Below are 14,093 nucleotides of genomic sequence, written 5' to 3' on the forward strand. Positions count from 1 at the left end.
CTCGATGTTGATGCAATCTTTGCCAGGTCACACTCTATGCTGTACCCCGGATCTCTGTCAATGCTGTTGCCCGGTCCACCCACAATAACCACGGTACCTTCCTTAGTAAAGCCTCTACATAGTGAACCTAAATCCTCTGTAACCTGACTCAGTCCAGCACTAGGTTTGAAAAAAACTTGTGACCTGGTATTCTGACCCTAATTCATCCTGCAGAAGTTGGCCCACACCCCTAGCATGCGAACTACCTAGCAACAAGACTTTCTTTCTCTTTGCAGACTTCCCTACATTCTTATTCAATTTGCTGCTGAAAGCTTGTTGAGCCCTGTCTACATCTACTTCTGTGAGAGGCTCATCAGTTTCTGACTGAGGCAACAGGTCAAACCTATTTTGTACATTAATAACAAAGCTGTCAGAAGAATTTGTGGCCTGTTCCTTATTTCCCACCCCTGTTTACCCTTCTCCCCCCTTAACCTGCCCAGTTCTCGCCTAGCCTCATCTAACTCAACCTGAAGGGCAGCAATTTTCCCCTCTTGTTCCACAATCTTTCTATCTCTACTGCATAGCCTACAGAACCACTGACGAGTCTCGCTCATTTTCCCAATTCCCACGCCACTACAATCGCCCCAATGAAAAAAGTTACTACATCCATCACACCAGACCCCGGAGCTAGCGATTCTACGGCACATCAGGCACTTTACACTCATGGTACATTCGATTTTAGTGACAGAAAGACACTTAAGTTACCGGAAAACAATGAAAATACGTGTACGAAAAATTAGGCCTACTCGCGACTATGTAAACAGTGGTTCAGAAGTTTTTTACTGGAAATTACTTAAGAGATGATACTCTGCAGATATAAAGGGGCAGCAAACGTATTTAGCGCACTAAACTATCAGTAAATGCACTTAAAATTGCGGTATGAAGTTTAATCTGAAAGCGCAAAAGTTCGGCCTGGCCATGATATGTAAACATAACAAACTTTACGTGGTTACTGTGAAAATACGCGAGTAAGACAAAAACCTTTAATGGTACGCTTGAAGAGCACTATAATTAACGTAATTAATTAGTTTAAAGTGTTAAAAACAGTTTATTACTGCTTAAATTACTTATCTTGTACCAGAGCGGTGACACATACGTCCGTATAGCAGGTGCAGGGCTACCAACAATTAATTTGGAAAATTACTGTTCTGCTAGTTGTAAGCATGATAAGACATCCTGTGAAATATTATTAAATGCCTTCTCTGAAAACTACTTAGAACAGATAGTTAGGAACCCCACTCAAGACCTACATATACTGAATCTAATGGCGACAAATAGACTTGACCTATCTGAGGATGTCCACATCAAAAAAAGACCATGATGTGGTTGTAGCGCAATGATTACCGACAAAATTACAAAGGACAACTAAAAACAGTAGAGAAAAATACATTTTCAGTAAACTACATAAAAAATCAATAGTGTTATATTTCAATGAGGAACTTGAAACTTTCAACACAGGGCAGGAGCATGACAGGAATGACGGCTCAAGTTCAAAAGAATAATTGACCATGTACTGGATAGATACATTCCCAGTAGAATAGTTCATAATAGGAGGGAACCTCCACAGTATACAGTCACTGTAGAGGAACTTCTAAAGAAACAGAGATTACTGCACAGTAGGTGGATGTATCCTCTGCCATGCACCTCACAGTGGTTTGCAGGATATAGGTGTAGATGTAGACATAGAGGCAGTAAGCTGTTGTCCACTGTATGTTTCTGTAACTGTTCAACATGTCCTTTTCTCAAATGACATCATACAAACCACGGATGGTGGGCAACAGACAGATTTTATGTACCTAGATTTCCAGAAAGTGATCAACATGGGCTCCACTGCAGACTGCTGACAAAGGTGCGAGCACATAATTTACGTTCCTAGATGTGCAAATGGCTCAAAAAATTTCAAAGTAATAGAACCCAGTATGTTGTCCTCAATGGTGAGTGTTTATCAGAGATAAAGGTATCGTCAGGAGTGCCCCATGTTAAGTGTGATAGGACTCTTTTTACTCTTTATATTGATAAATGTTCTGAAGGATAGGGTGAGCAGCAATTTACGGCTGTTTTTTGATAACACTGTGATGTATGTATAGTGTGGTGGACATGCTGTGAGATGAGTGAGTAGTGGTGACAGGCTGTGGGGCCCAGGGCAAACACTATTAACTGTTACAGAACTTTTATTGATTTTGATACATCACATAGCGAGGCTGGCAACTTCTCGTTACTCCTGGCTGGTGCTGATGAACAGGCGGTGACTTTTCCACTCGTATCCAATGAGACAGAACCCTGTGTTGCTGAGACTGGCAGCCTTTGGTGACTACAGCCATTGACATCAGCAGCAGTACGTGTTGTTCTGCAACAGTGTTTCACTTAGGCAATGGCCTCTCAGCTTCGCACATGACCGCAGTGGTGGTGTGTGGAGTTTGCTGTGCGGCAGAGTCAACTCGCTGCCCTCGGACAGGATTCAAATAGAGACGCACTGCACCATCAAGCCTACAGGAATTTGGTGTCAGTGGTGGCAGGAATGGGCAACAGGTCGACAGGGCTGTGGCACCAAGTCCTATGAAGGACTTAGTATTGGTGGCAGGCACATCCCAGTCTTAAACCCACAGCTGCTGCCAGCAGTGCCTGGTTGTCTCGCTGTCTGGCATAGCTCTGGCATTGTGGCAGTACAGCTGGCTTCAGGCGATGACAAGTGATCCCTGCCTCAAAATCCAGACTTATTTATAAGCCTCAAGTGCCCATTTGTTCCACTAAAACCTGGTGCCTAGTCATGTTGCCATACCAAGAGACTCACGCCGGTGTGGTGATACTCTCCCACTTGCTACACAGTTACCACTGTGCAGCATCATTTGCCACTGAGGTTGGCGATCCTCACTTTCCAACACAGTATACTGTCCTCAATGGTGAGTGTTTAACGGAGACAAAGGTATCATCAGGAGGGTCTCAAGGAAGTATGGTAGGACTGCTTCTGTCCCTTATATAGATAAATGATCTGACGTGTCTTTATTGTTCCCCCCTTGTTGCCATATTGATGGATCTTAACACAATGCTCTAATGTCTTTCCACTTCTCCTTACTTTTCTTAAGTCTAATAATTTTCTGAATGAGATTTTCACTCTGCAGCGGAGTGTGCGCTGATATGAAACTTCCTGGCAGATTAAAACTGTGTGCCGGACCGAAACTCGAGCTCGGGACCTTGCCTTAAAAGGGCAAGTGCTCTACCAACCAAGCTACCCAAGCTTCGGTAGCTCGGTTGGTAGAGCACTTGCCCGTGAAAGGCAAGGTCCCGAGTTCGAGTTTCGGTCCGGCACACAGTTTTAATATGCCAGGAAGTTTAATAATTTTCTGTCTTAAGTCTGGGATGAAGCCCTACGCTTCCCTCCCCTATGGACAAGACCCGGTCTCTCAGGTCTTACCCCGACCCGGTACTGTAATTACTTCTACCTTTAATCTCTAAAGCAAATACCCTATAATAAATCAGCTATCTTAATTACTCAGAAATTACTGTGTTAATCCCTGACTCTATAAATCTATCTTACGTCTCTCACTCGGGGTACCCAGTCTATGGGAACTTGGATTGCCCCTGGGTCAGGCTTCCACACAGCTCACCATTTCAAATTTATAAGAGCTAGGCGGAACAAAAAATAGGATCACCATGGCACTAGGAACTGCAACATTCACAGAGACAGATACCTGATGCCTACCTTCCTGATACTGTCCCATATGCTGCAACAGTTGCTCTATCATCTGCTTAATTAACAGTCCCAAATAGGTTCCCAGATGTTGTTACAGAAAGTGATGGTTTTTACTATCCCCTAGTGACTGCAATAGCCACACCATACCATCTTTAGTCTTGCATCTAGCACTTGTGTTCGAGATTGTACTGCTTCCAAATCCTGGTTCAGATTGCTAGCCAAGGCCCTGATGTTATCTACAATTTCCTTAGTCAGTTGCCAGAACATGCAGTTGTTGTTTAACATGCCACTCTCCAAGTTAATCTGCATGGACTGTCACTCCACAGTTACTTTATTTGCCTTTGCTAACCCCTTTATGGCTTCTGCTTTTTTGTTCAACTTGATTAAGTCACTAACTTCTGTTGTCCCGAGGATGGTCTTTAATGTATATTCCACCTCCAGCGTCTATCCATCCCCCCTCCTCTCTCCTGGATTCATGCAGTACCACTGCGATCATCTCCTGCATCTGTTCCTTTAATCATAAATGTGCCCCAAGCAAATTCTTGTGTTCCTTTGAGATCTCTTTCAGATTACCACTGCTAACTGCTAGCTTGTATCCCTGAATACACTTCCTTCAACCTCAATTTCGTTCTGCAGCTCCCAAACATTAAACACTAAACCCAACGATGACCTGTGGCTGGGTAACACCATGTGTGGTAACCTGGAAAACAAAACTCTTCTGGATGATCCTATAGCACCTTCACTCACCTCCATCAAAGAGGTACAGTAACACTAAAGCTAGACTACTACTTCTTTGGCCCCACTCTCACATGGAGACCTGAGGTCAGGAACCAATATCACCTCTCTCACCTCCCCTCCTCCCAGAAGCCTGCTGTATTCAAACAGAATGCCTCAACACATGATAAAACCTACCTTAACATAAACATATAAAGTACATGAAACAATATTAACACCCTATAAACAAAGGAAAAATATTCAGAAATCACAAAACCACACCACATATCAATTAATTCCTTGGTCTGAATGTGTAATGAGCATGAGGTTTCTGGACCTATCACCCCTATCCCTCATGTTTCTGTTTCTTCTCTTTTGCCTCCCTCATCGCTTTTAACAGTACCTATCATGGAAATCTTTGAATGGTCATAGACACCCAACATGCACAACTGTTTTCCTTGTTAGCAGCTGCAGCTTCACATTTACTGGTGATGTAGTTTCAATTACTCAACATGTGCCCTGGCACCATATTACAATGTCTTTGTCTTTCCCTTCAGGGTATATGGGTTAGATATCATCCATTGGCCTACTTTATTTTTATACTGAGGCAATCATCACTTCTTCCTGCTTCTCCAATGCTGCACCCTTCTCCACACTTCCCTCACTGTTCTAGCAAACTCCCGTACCGTCTCCACTTTCCTGCCTTCTTCCTGGCTAATCATGTCAAATGGCAATGTCATCTTTTTTTCATGTACCACTTCAAATGGCGACAATCCTGTGATAGTGTGTACTGCACTATTAAGGACAGATGTGTGTCCCAATCTGAATGGTGTGCATTTACATAATAACCTAGCATCTTCCCAAGTGTATACTAGTGCTCGTTCAGTCCTTCCATTAGCTTGCGGATGAAGTGGACTGTTTCTCAATTTTTTTCACCATTAGTAACCGATACATTTCTTTCATCAGTTCTGAAATTAGGTTTGTCCCTTGGTCTAGAAACTTCAATATCCACCTATTCACGATGCTTGTGCAACTGCCCATTGGTTTGGAATTGGCACTATCTCAATGTGAAAAGAAAAATGGTCTTGCATGGTCAGCACAAAATGATCACCTGTGGTGTTTGGCTGAATGGACCTAACACATCCACCCAAATGAAACTAAATGATTACTTTGCTTCTGGCAGACTCTGTATCAGTACCTGCTTCCAACTCAAACCATCATCTGTGAACAATCCACCAAATTCTTGACAAACCAATCACCATCATCTTTCCTTCTCTTCCACCAGAATTTTTCTGCCACCCCTCAATTTGTCACCCAGCACCTTCCCCAAGGCCCAATAAAATGAGATCATGCATTTCACATAATACTTTTAGCTTCAGCTTGATCAGCACCTCTCTTGGTACTAATTTTCATTCTCTGCATAATAATCTGTCATGCCTGTTAAACTGCTGTTATTTGCCATACTGTTTACACTCTTCATTGGCACTCGGGGCTGCTTGCCATCTCCTAAGGTTGTGACGGATTGCCTGTGCTACAGCTATTTTTCTGCTTAACCCACCTGAATTTTGGTGTTTCTTCACTGGTTTAAGGATTACTTTGTACTGAAATTCACTGAGTTTTAATGTTCACCTCCTCAATCTACTAGAATGGCCCTTCAAAACCAGTATGTGCTTCAAAGTGGCACGATTCATCATAAATATACCCAAGAGAATGATTTGGCATATCGCAAAATAATATGAACTCATTTTAAAAGTCTGGGAGCATCAACACCGGACTGAATGTTGACGTATCTTTTAATACGAAAAATTACTCTGGCATTCCTCCAACACACTTAACTCCCTTCTTCAATAACTGCATAAGCGGTCTGGCAATATACACAAAACTCCTTCACAAACTTCCTAGAGTAATTTGTGAGACAAAAAAGTTTGCAATTCCTTGGTTGTTAGTGGTACCGGAAACTCTTGCATCACTTGTATTAATCTTGGACTGTCTTCTCACTTCCTTCCTAAGGATATGGCCCAGATAGTTAACCTCCTCTAGCACTAAGTGACATTTTTCTGTGCTCCGTGTCAAACGGGCTGCTTGCAATCTCCTAAACAATGCCCTCAGATGTTGTCTACGACATTGTATATCCCTCGAAAAGACGATTATATCGTCAAGATATATGAGACATTGATGTGGATTGAATCCTTTCAGCACACCATACACAATTGTTGGAATGTTGCTGGCAAATGTTACAATCCGAAGGGCATCCTTATATATTTGTAAGTGTCCACAAGAGACCGAAAATGCCATTTTCAGTCTGTTCTCCTGAGTAACTTTTTACTATCTGTTACAAGTTGCTTTGGAAGACAGACTGAAAATTCCTTAAGTCCATTGTTGAGAAGTATTGGATTTGCCATTAGTTACGTATCACATATGTGATATTTGGAATTTGTAGGCATCTGTCGCAGTCTCACTATTCAAATGGTGGTAATTGCAACAAAACCAATACTTCTTTGAGCCATCCATAGACTTCTAGGGCACAATCACAATTTCTGCGTCCAAGGGGCTACTACTCTCTCTTCTATAATTCAATCAGCCAACTGTTGATTTATAATTTCCTCCAAAAGTATTGTAGCAACTGCGGTTTTCTGTAAGGCCTCTGATACACCAGTGCTCCATTCCCATTCAGTGTCATGTGCTGTGTTACTGATGTAGCAGGCAATGGCTGCTGTGGAAAAAACAAATCCTGAAATTCTAGCAACAGGTCCTCATCTGTCTCTTCTCTGCTCCTTTAAAATTTCTCATGAAATGCAGTCCCAGCAACATCCTGTGCCTCATCATAGCCAACACCCCATGTTTGCTCATTCAGAACCTCCAGGGTAGTCAATAATGTTTCCTTTAACAACTTAACTTCTTCAGCTCCAAAATTATAAATACTGACAGGTACTACTTTGCCTTAATCCCTCTCTTGTACATGTACAGTACTATGTTTCTCAAACCACATGCTGTATCCAGTATCTCACTTTGCTGCAGAGATTCTATAACACATTAACATGTCAACTCGCGTTTCAGGATCCACATTCACCAATAGTGACCTTCCGGTGTTTCCAGACACACAAACATGCAAATTGAGCCTTAATATCAGTGCTCACAATTTAGCTGCATTGTTTTGTATACTAGACACTCCTCATGGCAGATCAACATTTGACCTCAATGGTTGTACATCACTACCCCCTCTGCATTTGTTCTTACTGAATTATTTTTGCCGGGAACTCATGCCAGCAGCTCTGTGGTTCCCTCCTAAAATTTAACAGACCCTTCCTTCTCCTGGACCACCTGTACCTCACCCTCTATATCCCTATCGATGACCTACACCTCCCCTTATACCATTCCCATTAAATTGTTGTCCACCTCTTATTTCCAATGCTCCTTCATGGCTGGTTGAGCTGCCTCTGCATACCCTGTTTGTCCACAATTCAAACACTTTATATATATTCAATGCAAATACATATCTTCGATCCCTCGCCCTTGCAATCTACTGATCTCCTTGTATTCGAGTGCTAATCTAACCACTGCATGGAGTTCCTTAGGCATACTCTCCTAGACATCTCTGTTGCTAAACCTCTCACAAACGCATCGAGAGCCCATTGCTTGGTCTCCTGAAGTACCAATTTCTTCACCTCCTCATTCTGCGACAGTTCATAGATGTGAAAATTCAACTTTCTAAACTTATCCACCGAGTCCTCCACTGCCTCATTACGCCTTCTGGACACCATACCCATCTTATCAAAAACCTATGTCTAAGTTGATCAACAGTCTACACATTGCTTAATGCTTCTGTGCAACTTGCAAACAACCCCCCCCCCCCCGCCCCCTCCCATCCCCAAATCCAACACTACAATCTGCAATAACTGCTTACCCAACTAACCACTTACATTAGCCGATGCCTTGAGATCTTCTACAAAAGCTAACATGTCTTCAGATGCCCTACCAGAGAAAGGAGAAACAAGGTTAGCAATAGCCAGAACAACCCTCACAGCCTGAGACCAGAACAATTCTATTTCGTGATTTTTCTTGGTCAGTTCATTATTAGAAACCATATTATCCACTCTCAACTGAGCTACCTATTCACTAACCACTGTAAAGCTTTCTTATGGGTGACACGTGTGTCTCACTTTGCCTCTGCCTCAACTTTACTCATTTTCACAACTAAGAAAAACAAGAGAAACAACAATACTAACGTAGACTGAAAAGGTAGTCTCGGAGTGCTCTATGAATCTACCTCTTCTGTCTAATGATAAGTCACCATGTCTCTTCACTGTTACTGATTCAGAACAAAGGGCAAAGTACCCAAATAAATTATACTGAGTACAACACACAGGCACCAAACACTCATCTCTAGAATTCCCCTTGAACTGCAGTAAGTCAGCCCCCGGTAAATGTAACCGTCATGTAATTACCATGATTTATCATCATACAAGAACAAAGTCATTCTCACACTGATGATGATACTACAGGCTGTGACTCACATAATACATTGTGGACTTGCTGGGGGATGAGTGAGTGGTGGTAACTGGTCTTGGGCCCTCAGGCAAACACTGTTTAGACCAGCAGCCTTTGGAGGATACGGCTGTTGATGTCAGCAGCGCTGTGTGTTGTGATGATGACGTTTGGGCGCTCAACTGCGCAGTCATCAGTGCCCATACAAAGTCTCAATTTTTACACAGTCCAATCTACACACTGCCATGAATGATAGTGGCGATAATGATGAACTGATGAGGATAACACAAACACCCAGTCACCGGGCAGAGAAAATCTCCAACCCAGCCGGGAATCGAACCTGGGACCCCGTGATCCAGAGGCAGCAGCACTAGCCACTAGACCATGAGCTGCAGACTGCTATGCGTTGTGCTGTGTGTGTTCTGCTTGGGGAATGGCACCTCGTTTCCACCGCAGCCATGATAGCGTGATTCTGCTGTGTGCAGGACTCAACCAGCTGCCCTTGGAAAGCAGCTGGCACTGTGGTGCCAGGTCCCACTAGGAGCTCAGTGTAGGTACGGCAGATACAGGTGGCAGGGCTGTGACACCAAGTCCCTTGAAGGACTTCATGCTAGTGGCAGGTGCAGCCTGGTTTCGAATCCATGGCTGCCTCTGGCAGTGCCCAGTCATCTTGCTCTGGCATAACTCTGGTGTTGTGGTAGTACTTCTGGCTTCCAGCAATGAAAAGTGTCCTCTGCCTCAAAATCTAGGCTTATTTACAAGCCTCCAGTTCCCATTTATTTCGCTAACACCCGGCACTTACTTACATTGGCATAACAAGAAACTCACACCGGTGTGGCGCTAATGCCTCACTTACTAGACAGTTACCACTGTGCAGCACCGTTTACTGCTGAACTCTGCTATCCTCGCTGCGCAGTGCACTGGCATGTTGTTACTGTGATCCACTTGTCACCACAGTGGTAGCTATCAACCCATGGACTGTCAAAGCAACACTCAACAGCAGTTCCATGCTATTTATCCTTACTTTTGTCAAAGACTAATAATGTTCTGTCCGAAGACTGGGTCACAGCATAACATACAAGAAGGTGTCATTGTTGAGTGACTGTAGTATACAAGATGACTTGGATAGAATTTTTAGTTTTTGTGATGGATGGCAACTTGCTCAAAATTTAGACTATAAGTAATGTGGGTGAATAGCAAAAACAATCCCACCATAATTGAATACAGCATCAGGAGGTTGCTGCTAGATACTGTCACACTGATTAAATATCTACACGTAATGTTGCAAAGCAATACAAAATGGAATGAACACATCAGGTTGCTTGTAAGGAAGGCGAATGTTCGGCTTTGTTTTATTGGGAGAATTTTGGGAAAGAGTGGCTCATCCATAGAGAAGGCGGCGTGTGGAGTGCTAGTGTGACCCATTCTTGAGTACTGTTAAGAGTATTTGGGATCCAAATCAGATTGGATTGAAGGAAAACATCAAAGCAATTCAGAGGCATGCGGTCAGATCTGTCCTGTACATTCAGTCAGCAATAAAATGTTAGGGAGATGCTTTGTACAACTCAAACGGGAATCTCTGGAGTGAAGAAGACACTTTTTGGAAGGCACAATTGCAGAAATTTAGAGAGCCAGCATTTGAGGCGCACTGCAGAACGACTCTACCATAGCCAACATACATTTCATATAAGGACCATGAAGGTAAGATAAGAGAAATTAGTGTTTGTAAAGATGTTTTCACACAGTCATTTTTCCATCAGTCTACTTGCAAGTGGAACAGGATGGTACATGGTACCCTCCACCATGCACTGTACAGTGACTTGCAGAGTAAGTATGTAGATGTACAGTTATGATGTATGTTGTGAAAGCACAAGAAGTTAGGAACTGGTACAAGACAGAAAAGCATTTCATTATTGAAATTATAAACAACAGAAGAACTTATAGAATTTGGTAACCACAGTCGGACAACAGTACTAGGCTGGGTAGAAGTATAACCAATAATGAGATGGCTGACGGCTGACAGCTGGCAAAAAAAGAAATGGTTCAAATGGCTCTGAGCACTATGGGACTTAACATCTGTGGTCATCAGTCCCCTAGAACTTAGAACTACTTAAACCTAACTAACCTAAGAACATCACACACATCCATGCCCGAGGCAGGATTCGAACCTGCGACCGTAGTGGTCACGCGGTTCCAAACTGAAGCGCCTAGAACCGCACGGCCACACCGGCCGGCTGACAGCTGGCAAAGGAGGCAATTTCTAATGTGTAGCAATGTTACAAAAGTCTTTTACTTTCTAACATTTAGAATTTCTAACAGGTTATATCTTTATGCTAAGCTTCCAAATAAAGAATTTTATAGCTGCCTGGCACAGAGAATCATGACCAAGTGGCAAGCAGAACGGGACAAATCACAAGTCATTCGAAGAAGGCATTACATAGAAGTAGAACTTACTTACCATCTCAACCAAGACCCGGTTTAGCGATCGCAATTTATGACGAACGTCACCACGATTTGCATGAGAAGAATTGTGGTATGGATGTTTTATGTCCCACCTGTATCAAATCAACATCAATGCAGTGCCATTTTGTGATAGTTACAATGAGTTTGTCAGAGATCTAAACCATCCATCGTTTTCTTGCAGAAAGGAGAAGCTGCAAGGGGGAAAAACAGTATTTCAGTTTATCCTGTGTCCATTTCCCATGGAATATTATTTCAATATGCAATGAGAGCAGTGCGCAAATTCTTACAGCAGTCACTGGATTCATTTTAAAAAGCAGTTTTACTGTTTGAATTTGAGAGTAATTTAATTTATAGCTATAACACCATAGAAGCTGATAGTCTACACTATTTTAATGAGTGTTTCATACGACCTGGGTTTAAACATGCATTCATGCTTGTTTAGCATTCTAGGTGGTTCACTGAAAGATATCTGTTCTGAAGTCTTGATCTTAAAACTTTAATGTCTGTCCCTAACTTATGAAAAATACAATAAAGAAACATGATAACTGTATGGTCAATAAAATAAACCCCTCTTATTCTGCCACAGTGTCATGCCAAAGTATTGACTGATATTACTGACTTTACCAATTTATTGCAAATTCAGTATTCAAACAAAACAATGTTTCTTACTTCACACACTATTAGTCCCTCCTTGGTCCTATAACTGGGTAAATGAGTGTTCCTGCAAAGACTTCAGCTTATTCATAGATGATTATCTCATGCTCAGAAATCAATTTCCAATATGCACTGGCACACTGGTCTTAGTTCCTCGCATGAATTCTAAAGCTGCCCTCTGCCATGGTCATTGTAATATACGAATGACAACTCAATGAACTCTTATTTGCTCAACAAAAAAGCTGTAGTTTCTTACATGAAATAGTGATTTCTGAAGCAGTTCATAATACTTGTAGCTGCAATACTTTATGGTAGACTTTCTTGGGTCTGAATTTACTATTATCTTTACCTGTACCTACAGTAATGATTACTGTGTATTACGTCTACTGTCTTTAGCACAAAAAGGGGTGCACTATGCTACAACTAACATTTTTGATCACCTTCACAGCAATATAAAATGTCTGAAAGACAGCAAAGTAAAATCTGAAAAAGTTTCTCCTCAACGATCCTATTCTGTAGAAGAATTTTATTATTGTAATATCTAAAAGATGGCGGGCAGGAATCTTAACTCACATCTGTATATTTAACACAATAACTTTTTAAATGTCAGCATGCAGCCATATTTACAAATTAATTTGTCATATAAATGTAAAATGACTCGTTTCACATTATTATTATTTATAATGCAAAATGATCCATAGAATATGAAAGTAGCTAACTAACTGCAAAAATCTGATTTATTTTACTGGCTTCTGGAGTTGGTAAACAATAAATTACTGAGTGTGAGTTGTTCATTTACGGGTTAATGGAAGAGGTATTCTTGAGAACGTCACTCTGATATACAGAGCTGCACATGCAACTAGTCAAACTGATCTCAGAGGTCTGGATCTTCAACAGTTATCTCTCCAAAGCCGGGCAGGATGAGTTGAAGGCTTCTCTGTCTCATATGTCTCTTTGCATCAACTTATTCAATTACTGATTTTCTCTTTGACCAATACACACCACTGCTGCTCCAGAAATGATGTAAACTGTAAAATTTACACAAGCTAGTGGATATGAGCACAATTCTCCTTGTTTGTGACTGGGCAAGTATAATGTGGTTTCTTCTACACATCAAGGTGGTACAGTCAGAGATTTGGACATCGTACAGTACACATTATCAGATCAAAAGTATATGGATGCCACTATGTAATGTGGAATTAACCATTAGATGTCACGAGAAATAGACTCATCAATATAAAAGGAGGTAGGGAGTATCACGATGACAATAAAAAAATAGTAACAGCAGAATGGGTTTGTCAGGAGAGTCCAGTAACTTCAAATGTAGGCTAGTCATTCTATGTCATCTCAGTAACAAGTCATTCAGGATCATAAAGAAACCCTTCTGAAGCTGCCCAGATCAACTGTTAGTGATGCGATTGTGAAGTGAAGATGCGAAGGAACAAGCACAGTTAAATCAAGACCAGGCAGACCTCAGGTACTGATGAACAGAGGCCCTGAGCATTGCAGAGGGTGGTTGTAAAAAATCGTATGAAGTTAGCAGAAGGAATCAGTCATGAGCTCCACATTGCTACCACCAGTCCAGCTAGTGTACTGACTGTGTGCAGGAAGTTAAATAGATTAGAGTACAATGTTTGAGCAGCTCCTCATAAGCCACGCAATTCCGTGGTCAATACTACGTAATGCTCGAGGGGGTGTAAAGTTTGACGGCACTGGGCAACAGATGACTGGAAACGAGTCATTTGCAGTTATGAATCATACTATACCCTGGGACAATTTGACAGAAGAGTTTGGGCTTGGCAAATGACGGGAGAACATTACTGACCATCATGTGTAGTGCCAACAGAGAGATATGGAGATGATGATGTTATGGTATGAAGGTGATGTTATGGTATGAGGGTGCTTTTGTGATTTGGGCATGGTCCCCTTACAGGACTTACGAAAATGCTAAAGGATGTGAATGCTTTTACAGCAGCATAACAATGCACTGTCATAAAGTGAGATATATGAAGCAATGGTTTGTGGACAATAACATTCCTGAAATGGA

At 41.9% G+C, this 14,093-nt stretch overlaps 1 protein-coding gene across 9 annotated transcripts in view; it reads right to left on the bottom strand.

Moving 5' to 3' along the window:
- Nucleotides 1-14,093, bottom strand: part of LOC126170235 (uncharacterized) — an 86,930-nt gene that overhangs the window by 53,029 nt on the left and 19,808 nt on the right. For 8 of the 9 annotated variants that reach the window (XR_007535458.1, XM_049920708.1, XM_049920706.1 and 5 more), the window contains one exon: nucleotides 11,388-11,583. The exons of the other annotated variant lie outside the window; for it this stretch is intronic. Coding sequence is in view for 7 of the 8 variants with exons in the window: in XM_049920708.1 (XP_049776665.1) it covers nucleotides 11,388-11,390 (3 nt within the window). In the remaining variant the exon portion in view is untranslated. The remainder of the gene's footprint in view (nucleotides 1-11,387; nucleotides 11,584-14,093) is intronic. 9 annotated transcript variants of the gene reach the window in all.

Source organism: Schistocerca cancellata, chromosome 1, assembly GCF_023864275.1.
Source record: "Schistocerca cancellata isolate TAMUIC-IGC-003103 chromosome 1, iqSchCanc2.1, whole genome shotgun sequence".
In the NCBI taxonomy this organism is placed as follows: Eukaryota; Metazoa; Arthropoda; class Insecta; order Orthoptera; family Acrididae; genus Schistocerca; species Schistocerca cancellata.